The sequence below is a fragment of the Sinocyclocheilus rhinocerous genome, unplaced genomic scaffold (assembly GCF_001515625.1).
Source record: "Sinocyclocheilus rhinocerous isolate Xijiao unplaced genomic scaffold, SAMN03320098_v1.1 scaffold357, whole genome shotgun sequence".
Classification (NCBI taxonomy): domain Eukaryota; kingdom Metazoa; phylum Chordata; class Actinopteri; order Cypriniformes; family Cyprinidae; genus Sinocyclocheilus; species Sinocyclocheilus rhinocerous.
In genome coordinates this window covers 582001-594298 of record NW_015649568.1, presented here as the reverse complement: position 1 = coordinate 594298, position 12298 = coordinate 582001, and the positions used below count along the sequence as shown (strand labels likewise).

At 35.6% G+C, this 12298-nt stretch overlaps 1 protein-coding gene across 1 annotated transcript in view; it reads left to right on the top strand.

The window, feature by feature from the left end:
• Nucleotides 1-12298, top strand: part of LOC107710665 (membrane-associated guanylate kinase, WW and PDZ domain-containing protein 2-like) — a 139737-nt gene that overhangs the window by 61814 nt on the left and 65625 nt on the right. The window contains exons 4-6 of the mRNA XM_016515494.1: nucleotides 3354-3569; nucleotides 7110-7314; nucleotides 11267-11346. Coding sequence (XP_016370980.1) covers nucleotides 3354-3569; nucleotides 7110-7314; nucleotides 11267-11346 — 501 coding nt within the window. The remainder of the gene's footprint in view (nucleotides 1-3353; nucleotides 3570-7109; nucleotides 7315-11266; nucleotides 11347-12298) is intronic.

Here is a 12298-nt window from a genome sequence, read left to right as displayed (position 1 = left end):
ATTTCTAGTTGTGTCCTCTTTTGGAAGGCCAAACAAAGTAGTTTCGCTTTCACAACGAAACACACGGCGGGCTATAGTGAGCGGAGGCCGGCTTGAGTGAACGGAGGCGGGTGGGCTTGAGAACGACGCGGCCGGCGGATTCGACGAAGGAGCATCCGGCAGGTTTGCACACTCCAAAGAGAAAGGAAAAATTGAAATCGCATCATATGACCCCTTTAAGATCAAAATGTCATAAGCCAGGTTTCTATCCACATATTTTTAGGCAATCTTTGGCTAGATTAAAACACAGAGACGCAAATAAAATGTGCAAAAAAAAAAAAAAACTCGCTTTAGGTGGAAACATTGTTTTATTCAGTAAGAAGACATTTGCATAAACTGCAATAGAAACATGTTTACCAGGAAAATTCATAGTTGTGCATCAAAAAGGTGTGACTTTGCCTGAACAAGTTACATGAATGAATATTTCTCTCAGAGAACAAAAGAAAATGTTGCTTTGGTCATTCTAAAATGCCAGAGCCAAAGCCTGTCATTACAATGATTGGCTATTATTACCACCTTGAACTGTCTGACACACTCTCACTCCCCAGACATAAGGCGTCTTCTGCCAATTGCTAACAAATATGTTCTTCAGAGCATTTTGTTTGCGTAAGTAATTATTGTAAATAATAATGAGCCACAATGGTGTCCCCAGTGGCTACAACTTGTATTTCTATTTTGTGTTATTTTTCCATTTTTGTTATTTCTGTAAGTTTTTTTTTTTTTTTTTTTGCGATTAATCTGATTTTCGAGTCCCTTGTAGAGAACAGATCTTGGGAATGTATCTGATTTGCGGTAACTCTGGTTAATTCGCAGCGTGATATAAAAATACCCTAAAGGGAATGTGATTATCTGGGGTCTTGTGAGCTTAGCCTTTCTTCACTTCAAAAGTCCAACAACTCCATCCCTTGAATAAATATCTCTCCTCCTCTCTCTTTCAGTCCATTTCCACTTTTCTCTCTTAGTTGACTCTGTAAACTAGTGACTGAAAGCAACAGAAAATAATCTCCATATGTGAAATACATCAGCTCTTCTCTTCTACTCTGTTTCTCTCTTGTTAATTCTTCCTCAGTGTTCATAACAGTGATTTTGATTTTCAATATGTTTTAAAGAATGTGACTAGCACTGTGACTAGAAAAGAGCTCGGAGACTGTTTCTCAGCTCAGCTTTAATAATGTAACATCAGGTACAGTATATGAGTGGGATTTTTGGTGGGTTTACAAAGGATTTTGAAATCTAATATATAAACTAGTCTTTAAATCCCTGGATACAAAAACATACTAACTCATAACATATATACAGTGACTAAGTACATATCAGGTATATCAAGAGATATCCTGTGAACTTCATTTTTCTAAGAATCTTGAGCATTCATACCACAATGTAATTTCCACTGCATCAGATTATGTATTGAGTTTATTAGCATTCTGTGATGGTTATATTTTAATAAAATGTAGGTCTCATTTGTCAAATATACTTTTGTAATAACTCTAAATGTATCTGAAATTTATTAGAATCATTTTTTATTATTATTTTATAATTTATTACTGTTTTTTTGGCAGTACATAAAAAATGAAAAAAAAGAAGAAACATTCATATTAACATGAAAATGTTTTTATAATTAGATTAAATTCACTTCATTACAGTAAAATTAATTATAAATTATATTTAAGGTAGTCTTATATAAGCTGATAATTATTGCAAAGAAAGGGAAATAAATAAAAGCACATGAAATATTGCATTTAAGTATTTTATTATTTGATGAGAAAGAGGTCACGATACACATGAAAGTATCACAGCTGTGTAGAAAATTAATCAGATACAGTGCAGTTGTACATGTACAAACAAACGATAGATAGATAGATAGATAGATAGATGATCTTTCACTGAGTCTGTAAACATAGAACAGCACTCGGTCGTTTGAGCAACAGTTTGTGTGTGGTGTTGTACTGGTGTCAGAGTCCTGGCTGAATGGACTTTTGAGTTGTTTTGTTTTGTTTGCAAAGACAAGATTTTCACTGACTGAGCAATGCGAATACCACAGTCAGAGTAGTAAGATATTATGAACACATCACTTTTACCTAGTCATCTGACTAGTCTTCTAGTCATCATCTAGTCATCTAGGTTATTTTTCATATTTTTATATAAAGTTAATTATAATTACTACTATATGTGTAGATTAGGGTGTTTATGGTTTAGGGACATGTCCCTATTAAATTACAATTAATTAAAATTAATTATTAAAAATGGTTAACACTTACTATGGGTCCTGTGTGTGCAATACTTAGCTTAGCAAGTGTTTGCACCTCTCAACGACACTTAACCATTTTTTATCCTAAACTGTGTTTTTACATTCACTTTAAAATTCACTTTTTTTTTGTATTAAATTGCTATAAACATGTTAAAATATTGTTGACTTGTTAAAAACTTGCTGTATGTATATGTATTATACTCCCATACTCACTACTGTTAAAAAGTTTGGGGGTAATTAAGGTTATTCTTTTTTTATTCAGTAGGATACATATAATTGATCAAAAGTGATAGATTTATGTTTCAAAATTGATAATTGGTGTTCTTTTGAACTTTCTGTTCATCATTTCGAAATCCTGGGGGGGAAAAATGTATCACGGTTTCCACAAAAATATTAAGCAACACAATCGTTTTCGAATTTGATAATAGAAGAAATGTTTCTTGAGGACCACAGTTGTTAAAATAGACAATTGTTATTAACCGTTATCACACTGTTTACTGTATTTTAGATAAGCCTTCTCTTTCAAAAACATGAAAAAATATTACCAACCCTAAAATTTTGAACCGTACTGTGTGTGTGTGTGTGTGTGAATCAGCCATTTGCATGAATCAAATGAATGAATGACTCAGTTGCTTACTCATTAAGATATATAATGTATATATAATATAAGATTTTTTCATTTAACATTTTTTTTTATGTTTCGAACATAACTGCTATTAAAACCAAATCTACAATCTTAATTACTGCACACCAAACCTAATACTACACCAAAAATACATATTTTTTTACAAATAATTAATAAACATTGTTTTCTTTATTCTTGAATCACTTTCATGTCATGTTGCCGGAAGTTCCTAAAAGTTGTGTTTGTAGATGTAGCTCACTTCTTGAAGCAATTTTGTCCCCAAAGTAACTAAACACCCACTGGAGAAAGGTGACTTGCTTATTGCCTGAGAGGCTGATATTGCATCTTTCTCCATTTGCAGAGTTGTAACTTCATGGTGGCAGAGCTTACATTATAAACTATTAAAAGTAAATTATGTATCAAATGTCTGATTGGTTCCAGATAACTATTACGGCACCCCGAAGCCCCCGGCAGAGCCCAGCCCACTGCTGCTGAATGTAGCTGAGCAGCTGTTGCCAGGCGCTACACCCAGATCACAGGGCAAACGCAGACGTAACAAGTCCGTCAGCAACATGGAGAAGGCTGGCATCGAGCCGCCCGAAGAGGAAGAGGAGGAGAGGCCCGTCATCAACGGCAACGGAGTGGCCATCACCCCAGGTGAGGAGCTCTCAATCAGTTTAAGAAGAAGAGAGATCTTGTCATGTGCGGCTCTCTAGTGTAGTAAGTTCATTTACAGCTGTGACCTCAGATCAGGGTTACTAGCATAGAGGTGACTACTGTCGGGCCACTAGGTGCATCATCTATCATAGCAACCACCTCCATTCTAAATTATCTCATAGTAACTACTGTTGTCAGGGCAATAGCCTAGCAACTGTCGCACCAGCATGTTATCACACATTCCCTGGTTTTCACTCTCTGCGGGGCGGAAACGTGCATCAAGACTGGATGTACTGAAAAAAACTTTTGTTTTCTTCTGGCTTTAATACAGCAGCATGACATTGTGAATTAGAATCTAACACACTAGAGAGAGAATTGTTGACATGTAGTAATATAAAGAACTGCCAGAGGAAAATGTATTGCTCAGAGCTCTTTAATAGCTCAGTGCACTTAAATTCAACATGAAATCAAAATTGACCCTATTTGCTTTCTTAATACAAGTTCCTGGTCTTATTGTGCACGATTCATCAGTCCATGTTGTTCGAAACAAGGAGAAAAATATAAAACTTGCTCTGCTTCAAAAACAACTTTCAGTTAACATCGACTGGAAATAATGTTAACCAAAGGCCAAATAGCTCTTTAGGCATTGTTTTCTAAGGTTTTCTAAAATCTTGCCAGTATTCATTTAATGTTGCTTAAAGGCACAATATGTAAGAAAATCATTAGCTCATCCATGAACATGATTTCTGCCCGAGTCCCGTCGGATTGCTTCGGCTGTGGGGATGAAGACGACAACTCCCATGATTCCACACTCAGTCACGGCGTCATCAAACTACGCCTTTGTCTCTTTGTTTATTTTGAATACGCGCCCTCTAGCGGCGAAAATTACATATTGTGCCTTTAATGTTGATGTAGTGATGTTTATGGCAATAATGGCAAATAAACACCCTAAAGGGGTAGTTCACCCAAAAATAAAAATTCTGTTATAATTTACTCAACCTCATGTCACCCAAACCTATAAGATGTTCATTCATCCTCAAAACACAAATGAAGACATTTTAACGTAACCTGAGAGATTTTGGTAACACTTTATTTTAAGGACCAATTCTCACTATTAACTAGTTGCTTATTAGCACGCATATTGGCTGTTTATTAATACTTAAAAAGCACATATTAATGCCTTATTTTGCATGAGCATATTTTAGATCCCTTAATCCTAAACATACCTAAACTTAACAGCTACCTTACTAACTATTAATAAGCAGCAGATTTGGATTTTATTGAACATGTGTTCCCTATTCTAAAGTGTTACCGAGATTTGTGTACCTCCATTGAGCTTCTACCAAAACTTTGATGCTTCCAAAAGTACATAAAGGCATTGCAACAGAAATCCATATGAACTGAGCTGTTTAGTCCAAGTCTTCTCCTTTATATGTTGAATAGATTTAATTTAGGCTGTTTTTCACATATAAACCACAATTAAAATTGATCAATGCATATACATAGAGCAAATCAAATATGGTAAATGGAAGCTCACCTGTACTTGCTTGATGTGTGAGAACAAACCTAATTGGTTCTTGTGCCGTAAAGGAGACATATTATGCCCCTTTTTACAATATGTAATATAAGGCTCTGGTGTCCCCAGAATGTGTCTGTGAAGTTTCAGCTCAAAATACTCCACAGATCATTTATTATATCATTTTGAAAATGCCTATTTTGAGTGGAAGCAGAAACACGCTGTTTTTCGGGCCTGTCTCTTTAAATGCAAATGAGTTGCTGCTCCCCGCCCCCTTTTCCAGAATAGAGCTGCACCTTTACAGCTCGTACCTGCTAAAAAACATCTGTTTTGGTTCTGATTATCATGTTTATCGCTCTGAAATCATGCGTTTTAAACCGTATGAGTTTAAACTTCTGATATACGTTTTCTCGTTTCCATGGTTGGTAGATGCACCGGGGACCTGATTATAGCACTTAAAACCTGGAAAAGTCAGATTTTCATGATATGTCACCTTTAAGCAGGTACAGTACCATATTTGACTTTTGTGTTTCAAAGATGAATGAAAGTCTTATGAGTTTGGAACAACACAAGGCTGAATAATTGATGACAAAATGCTCTTTTTTGGGGGTCAACCAACCCTTCAGCCTCCACATCCTAGTCAAAAAAGTGGGTAAATATTATTTCACTCAGAAATATGTAACATTATGGAAATAAAATGAGTTGCAAATGGTGTTTGTCAACTTCACTAAAGTATCGATTTTGTCTTTCAACGTTTTTCTTAAAATTCTTTGGGAAATAAAAACCAATAAGACAATTTTTGACAGCAAGTAAGAGTATATAATAAAGCTAGAATATTAATGTGGATAACCCAAATAATGTGGCCTTGGGATTTTATGTAAAATGTTTCAGCTCATATTGAAATCTCTGACTTTTCATTGCGCGCTTTGGTATCTTGCAATATCTGAGCACAGTCTGAGATGTTGATGAAATATTTGAGACACATTGTTAGGAGATAAGAATATTCTTTATTTCTGTTGTGCACCATCTTAGATGTATTGTTTTGGTATTTACAGTATATAAAACAAATATATGGTTTTTACATGCCTGGAAAATATTCTCAATTTATCCACCATTGGCAAGTGTGGCAAAAAGACGATGTGCCCCTTTGATGATTTTAAATGTTGTCTAAATAGGCAGCTCACTAGGTTTTGGAACAGAGCTTGTGTGTGGAATTGAGTGAAGCTGTCCTCTCATTTTTCAGTTGATTAAAACATCAGTACTGCTGAATGTTATGGGATTCTGTGTCTTTTTCTTTCGTCTCTCCCTCTCTCTTCCCCTCGATCTGTCTTTTGTGCCTTTCCTATGGGACCTCCATCCTCCATAACTCAAACTAGGACACGTTCGGCTCTCTATTTTTTTTTTCCCTCTTCTTCTCTCTCGCTTTCTCACTGCAGACTCTATTTTAATCACTCCGCTTATTTCACCGTTTCAGTCCGGCTAACTCCATCTCTGTCTGTTCTTCCATCATTTCTTACAGTCTTCTCTAACATGCCCCTCTGACAGTGACCTGCTTTTCAATTCTCTCAGAAACTCCAAATCTACATCTCCCTCTCATAAATATTGTCTCTGTCTGTCTCGCTCACATTCGCCGGTTTCTCTGTAGACTTGGACTCTTAGTTTCACCAGCCGTGCCGATAAATTTAGAGACGACTCCCAGAATATTGCATTGGATTGTTGTAAATTTGACAGCTTCTTTTTATAAGCGTAGCTTCTCTTGGTGATTATTTTGTTGAATCATATTACACCGTTCATCTTTATTTATCCACATCTACTGTCTGATTCTTTTTAATTGATTGAGGTGTTTGAATCGGAGGTCTGCAGTTTCTCTTGTTAAAATGTTGTACATTTCGTTTAATTCAGGCAGTTTAAACAGTTTACTGTTTTTAGACTTTTCATTATGACATTGGTGAGAGTTTAATTGATTACATAAAGCATGATTTTTTAGGACTTCAGTTAAAAGCAGTTTTTCTTGCATTTTTCAGAGTCCAGTGAACATGAAGACAAGAGTACAGACGCCTTAGGAGAGATGCCCACCACATTCCCCTCCGAGACTTCCACAGATGCCCCTGAAGAAGAGACAGAACCACCAAAATCACCGCTCAAACTGGACGAGAATGACGAGTTGGATCCTCTGCCAGATAACTGGGAGATGGCTTACACTGAGAAAGGAGAAGTGTACTTTATAGAGTGAGTATCTGTATCGGTCTAATTTTCAGTGAATTCGAATTCTAAATTATAATCAGCATTATTTAAAGGTGCATTCAGTATTTTTTTACACAGAGATTTAAATGAATAGAATTAATAGTAATTTTGGAAAGAAGAGAAAAAAAAAGTAAAATCATGAACATTGAGCAGTATGCCATGTTTCGATCACATGACCAGCTAGTCACAATTTGAGTTGAATTACTGAAATAAATGAACTTTTCCACGACATTCTAATTTATTGAGATGCACCTGTATTAAATAAATGTATATAATATAATATTTTATAATGTGTAATATACAATTAGTAGTATTTTTTCAAGATTTTAATGATAAAATCCTATATATATTTATATCAGCAACCATCAGAGTTGATGAAGCCCATGGTTTTCCCACAGAACTGGGCTACTTTTAAACTGTTGAGGCAGGTTACAGATATTTTCCCTATATTTGACTGAAATGCTTGTGTTGAAATATTTAATATTCTACTAATGATAAAACTGTGCTAGATTATTATTTTAGTGAGGGAAGTATGATCTGACATGACAACATAAAGCAAAATTTACTGAGTGCACCTTTGTATAGAATTCATTGAAGCTGTTTTTTGCGTGCATGCTCCAGACCATATTGAGCCTTGGTGCTCATGCAAGATATACAGGTTCTGATTCAGTGACATCTGTTGATTCCATTTACATTCTTTCTCAACTAGGTCAATTATAGATTTTTTGTTGTTGTTGTTGTTGTTTTGTTTTGTCACTTTTCTTTTCATTTCATTTGTTTTTTGCTTTGTTTTTAACCATGGCTTTGTGATTAGCATCAGACCTTGCCCATACCCAGTGCTGTTTATTAAATGAGTTAATTTAGAGCCTGAATCACTAAAATTATTATCTAAATCAGGCAACGGCACAAACATGGACCAAAACCACACTGTAAAAAAAAAATCTGTAGTTTTTACAAAATAATTTTGGCAGCTGTGTTTGCCAGAATAATTTTGTAAAAAATACAGAAAAAAAACCATGATTATTTAAACAAAATACTTTCAAATGTGTAGTGTCATGCAGGGAATTCTGGGAATATCAGTTTACTGTTTTTGACTGTAAATTATACATTGATTTGTTATTTTTACTTCTAAAAACTGTAAAATTAACAGCATTTTACTGTAAAATTACATGAAGTATCTGGTTAGATATTTTACAGTTTTTCCCTGTATATAGTACGGGAACTTACTGTTAACCTATTAACAGTTTTTTTCCGTAGCGTTTTTTAAAAATTTTACAGTTAAAATTACAGTTATTTTTTACAGTGCACTATAATCCAGCCACCTGAATCATCTCTTTTAAATGCTAAAAGTGTGTTGGACTGTACAGCGCTCTCGGCCCCGCCCCCACTTGTCACACCCAGTTATAACACACTTTTTATCATTTGATCTATAGATGAATCACTGTTGCCATGATCAATAAACATTTACACAAACATCTCTGTTTAAAACCAGTTTCCATGGGCTATAATAGTGCAACATTAATTGTACCATACTTTTTAATTTCATAAATACATAGATTGTCATTATTTAATGATGTTATATAAAGATAATGCATCTTACTGATTATTTATTCATACAAATTAAATTTGTAAAAAGCATACATAAATATACACACTTTGATTGCTAGGAACGTGTGTGTGTTTTTACAGTACTGTGTTTTTCCACAGGGACAGTAGTTATTTTCTGTTCATAACATCGTACTGTTCATAACAGAAGCTGTATGTGAGTGACTCCGAATGATGCTTTATGAAACACCACACACACACACAAACACAGTTTGCTCTGGCCCACACAGTGTGACTATTGAGGATTTAATGGAGTTGTCAAGCAGCCAATGGTGCCTTGTTTTTCTCGATCTCCCTCACAGACGGAGCGTCTTTAATACTCAAACTGTAGACACTTCTCCATATGTCTATCTCTCACCATGAACACACACACACACACTCATACTGGACCAAATTAATCATGACAAAATGTCTCTGTACATGCATTTAGTCACATTTAAACTCCCAAAGCAACCAAACATAAGCTGCGGAAATGCACTGTGCCAGTAGAATGTCTTTTGATATGCTTTTATATTAAATACATTTTCTGTAAGAGAGAGGTGAATCATAAAGAGACACTGGGGAGAAAGACACAAACTGAAAGACAGAGACACAAGGGCAGAAGTGTGGAGTGTCATAGAGAACGAGCAGATCAAAGGTGCACCATCTTTTCGCCCCTGGCTGCAATTTCTCTGGCCGGTCACTTGGCAGAGTGCCGTCAGTCGAGTCCCATCACTGAGACAGTCGAGTCTACCTTTCTCCCACTGATCTCAGAGCTGTTTCTTCTGCTACTTTAGACAAATATGTGTCTAACACTAAGCCCCAAAACACACTGAATGTACGTGAATGCATAATATACATGAACAAAAATGCTTCTTGCTTGTGTTCCGAAATATGTTAGCATGCAATTAATAATAAAACTTTTTGGAAGTATTTGTTTAGCGTTGCTGTTGAGCATCATACCAAGCTATTTTGTTTTGTTTTTAGTTTAGTTTTTTTGTTTTTGTTGTTTAGTTTTTGTTTTTGTTTTTGTTTTAGTTTGGATTTGGTTTTGTTTTCAGTTATTTTGTTTTGTTTTGTTTTGTTTTGTTTTGTTTTGTTTTGTTTTGTTTTGTTTTGTTTTGTTTTGTTTTGTTTTGTTTTGTTTTGTTTTGTTTTGTGTTTTGTTGTGTTGTGTTGTTTTGTTTTGGTTGTGTTGTTTTGTTTTGGTTGTTTTGTTTTGTTTTGTTTTGGTTTGGTTGTTTCATTTTGTTTCGTTATTAGTGTCAGACCTTGTCAGTGCCCAGATAATAAGGTGCCCCATTAATTTTTGATAGGATTTAAATTGTTGCATTTTGTAGCAGTCAACAGCATTTAAATCATTTTGACATCAAAAATCATATCAAAAGCTGGCATCCACACTGACAATCAAAAATGAAATGGTATTGCGCAAACCCATGCTAGCCCTTGAGCTAATGTAAAACAAGGTTTTACCTGGAAAACAAATAAGAACTTGAAGTGTTTGGAGTCATTACTGGGTAAAAGATTAAATTAGATCAACTTTATTGTTCCAAAAGGAAATTTGTGTTGAACACATACAATATGATATATGCTGTTTAAATACAATACATATATATAAAAGAGGGAATTTGTGAACTGCTTATACTTCACTGCTAACTCAATGTAATTGTAAGTAACTAATGCATGTAGCATTAATTAGCATAATTGGCCAATTAACAGATGGTAATGTTGTATGAAATATTGAGACGGTAGTATCAACATTTTAAACGGATCTCTGTCACACGCACACACTCACATTTGCGTCATCAGTTGCTGTACTCTCATTGGTTCTTCCCTAGATGGGTTTCAGATGCAGTCAGAACTTTGTTGGAGGCTAAGATTAATTTCAAAGGCTATTAATTAGCGGTTGGTAAGCATGTTACACTACTAAGTCACAAGAATCTCCCAATTTTGCCAAATCTTTCAAAAGAAATCTTTATTATGACTCCTGAAATTGGTCTCAGAGGACAAAATTGTGAGGAAAAAACATTGTGTGCTAAACAGTTTATCGCCGCTCATGTTCGGTTCTCCTCCCTCATAAGTCACTCACATCTTCCTCGCATCTCTGTCCTCCTCCTCTCTTTCTTGCTGTGCTAATGAGAAGCTTACAGCTAATTAAAAGTATCGATTGCCATTTTGTTAAGCTAAACTTTTTTCTCACCCTCGTTTGGAGATGAGATCTCCGGATACTTCCTTTCAGTCTCTCTCGTCTCCTCAGCATGATGATTTACAGTAGCAGTTTGCAGCACTCTCATCTCTCTCTCTATTCCTCTTCATCTCTTTTCCTTTTCTGCTCCATTTCTCTTCTCTCCAGCCACAATACGAAGACGACGTCCTGGTTGGACCCCCGGCTTGCGAAGAAAGCGAAGCCCCCTGAAGAATGCAAAGAGAACGGTTAGTGTTTATCTTTCATTTCTCTCTATTTGTTTTGACTCTGTTTGCTTTATTCTCCAAACAGATGGCCAAAAGACAAATGTTTAAAAAGCAACTAGCCACAAGAGGCCGTGTTTTAGTAATTTTTCCACAGTTTTGAAGTGTTACTAGACAAGACGTGAAGCAGAAATGGCTTATTGCTTTTAGAAAACAACAGCAAAGGTCTGATCTGATGAGATACCAATGTTCCTAAAATTATTTAATCAAGTAATATAGATCATTAGCCTAACTGCAGGTTGTTCATGGCTGCTTAGAGCTTTAAAATAATCAAAAATATTTTTTATGACATTTATGTAACTGCAGTATAAGGGCTATCAATATGTTTCTTTCAAGTCAAACATTACTTTTATTATTGCTAGGTAAAATCATGCAGCCTTTGCTATTGGCTTTCGAAGCAGTTGGACAATTTTGTTTGGCAGACCATGTCAAACAATCCCATAGACATGGAAGAAAGGTCCAGAGCTGTATCTAAAGATGAGAATATTCTAGAGCAGGAGTAGCCAGCACTGTTCCTGTAGGGCTACCATCCTGCATAGTTTACTGTAACTTCGACCCTAATCAAACACTTAATCAAGGTGTTCAGGATTACTTAAAAATCACAGCCAGGGGTGTTAGACGGGATTAAAACTTAACTCTGCAAGAAGGTAGCCCTCCAGAAGCAGGGTTGGCTACCCTGTTATAGAAATTTGGGGTTAAACTCCTTGATGTGGGCTGGTGAACAACCACCTATAAAGCACTTAGAACAGTGCTTGCCAAACCTGTCCTGTAGCCCCCCAACAGAGCACATTTTGAATGTCTCCATCATCTAACACACTTGATTCAACTCATAAATGGAGATTGCAAGAGCAAAATTGGGTGTGTCCGATAAGGAAGACATTCAGAATATGTATTTGTGTACACTACCATTATCTTA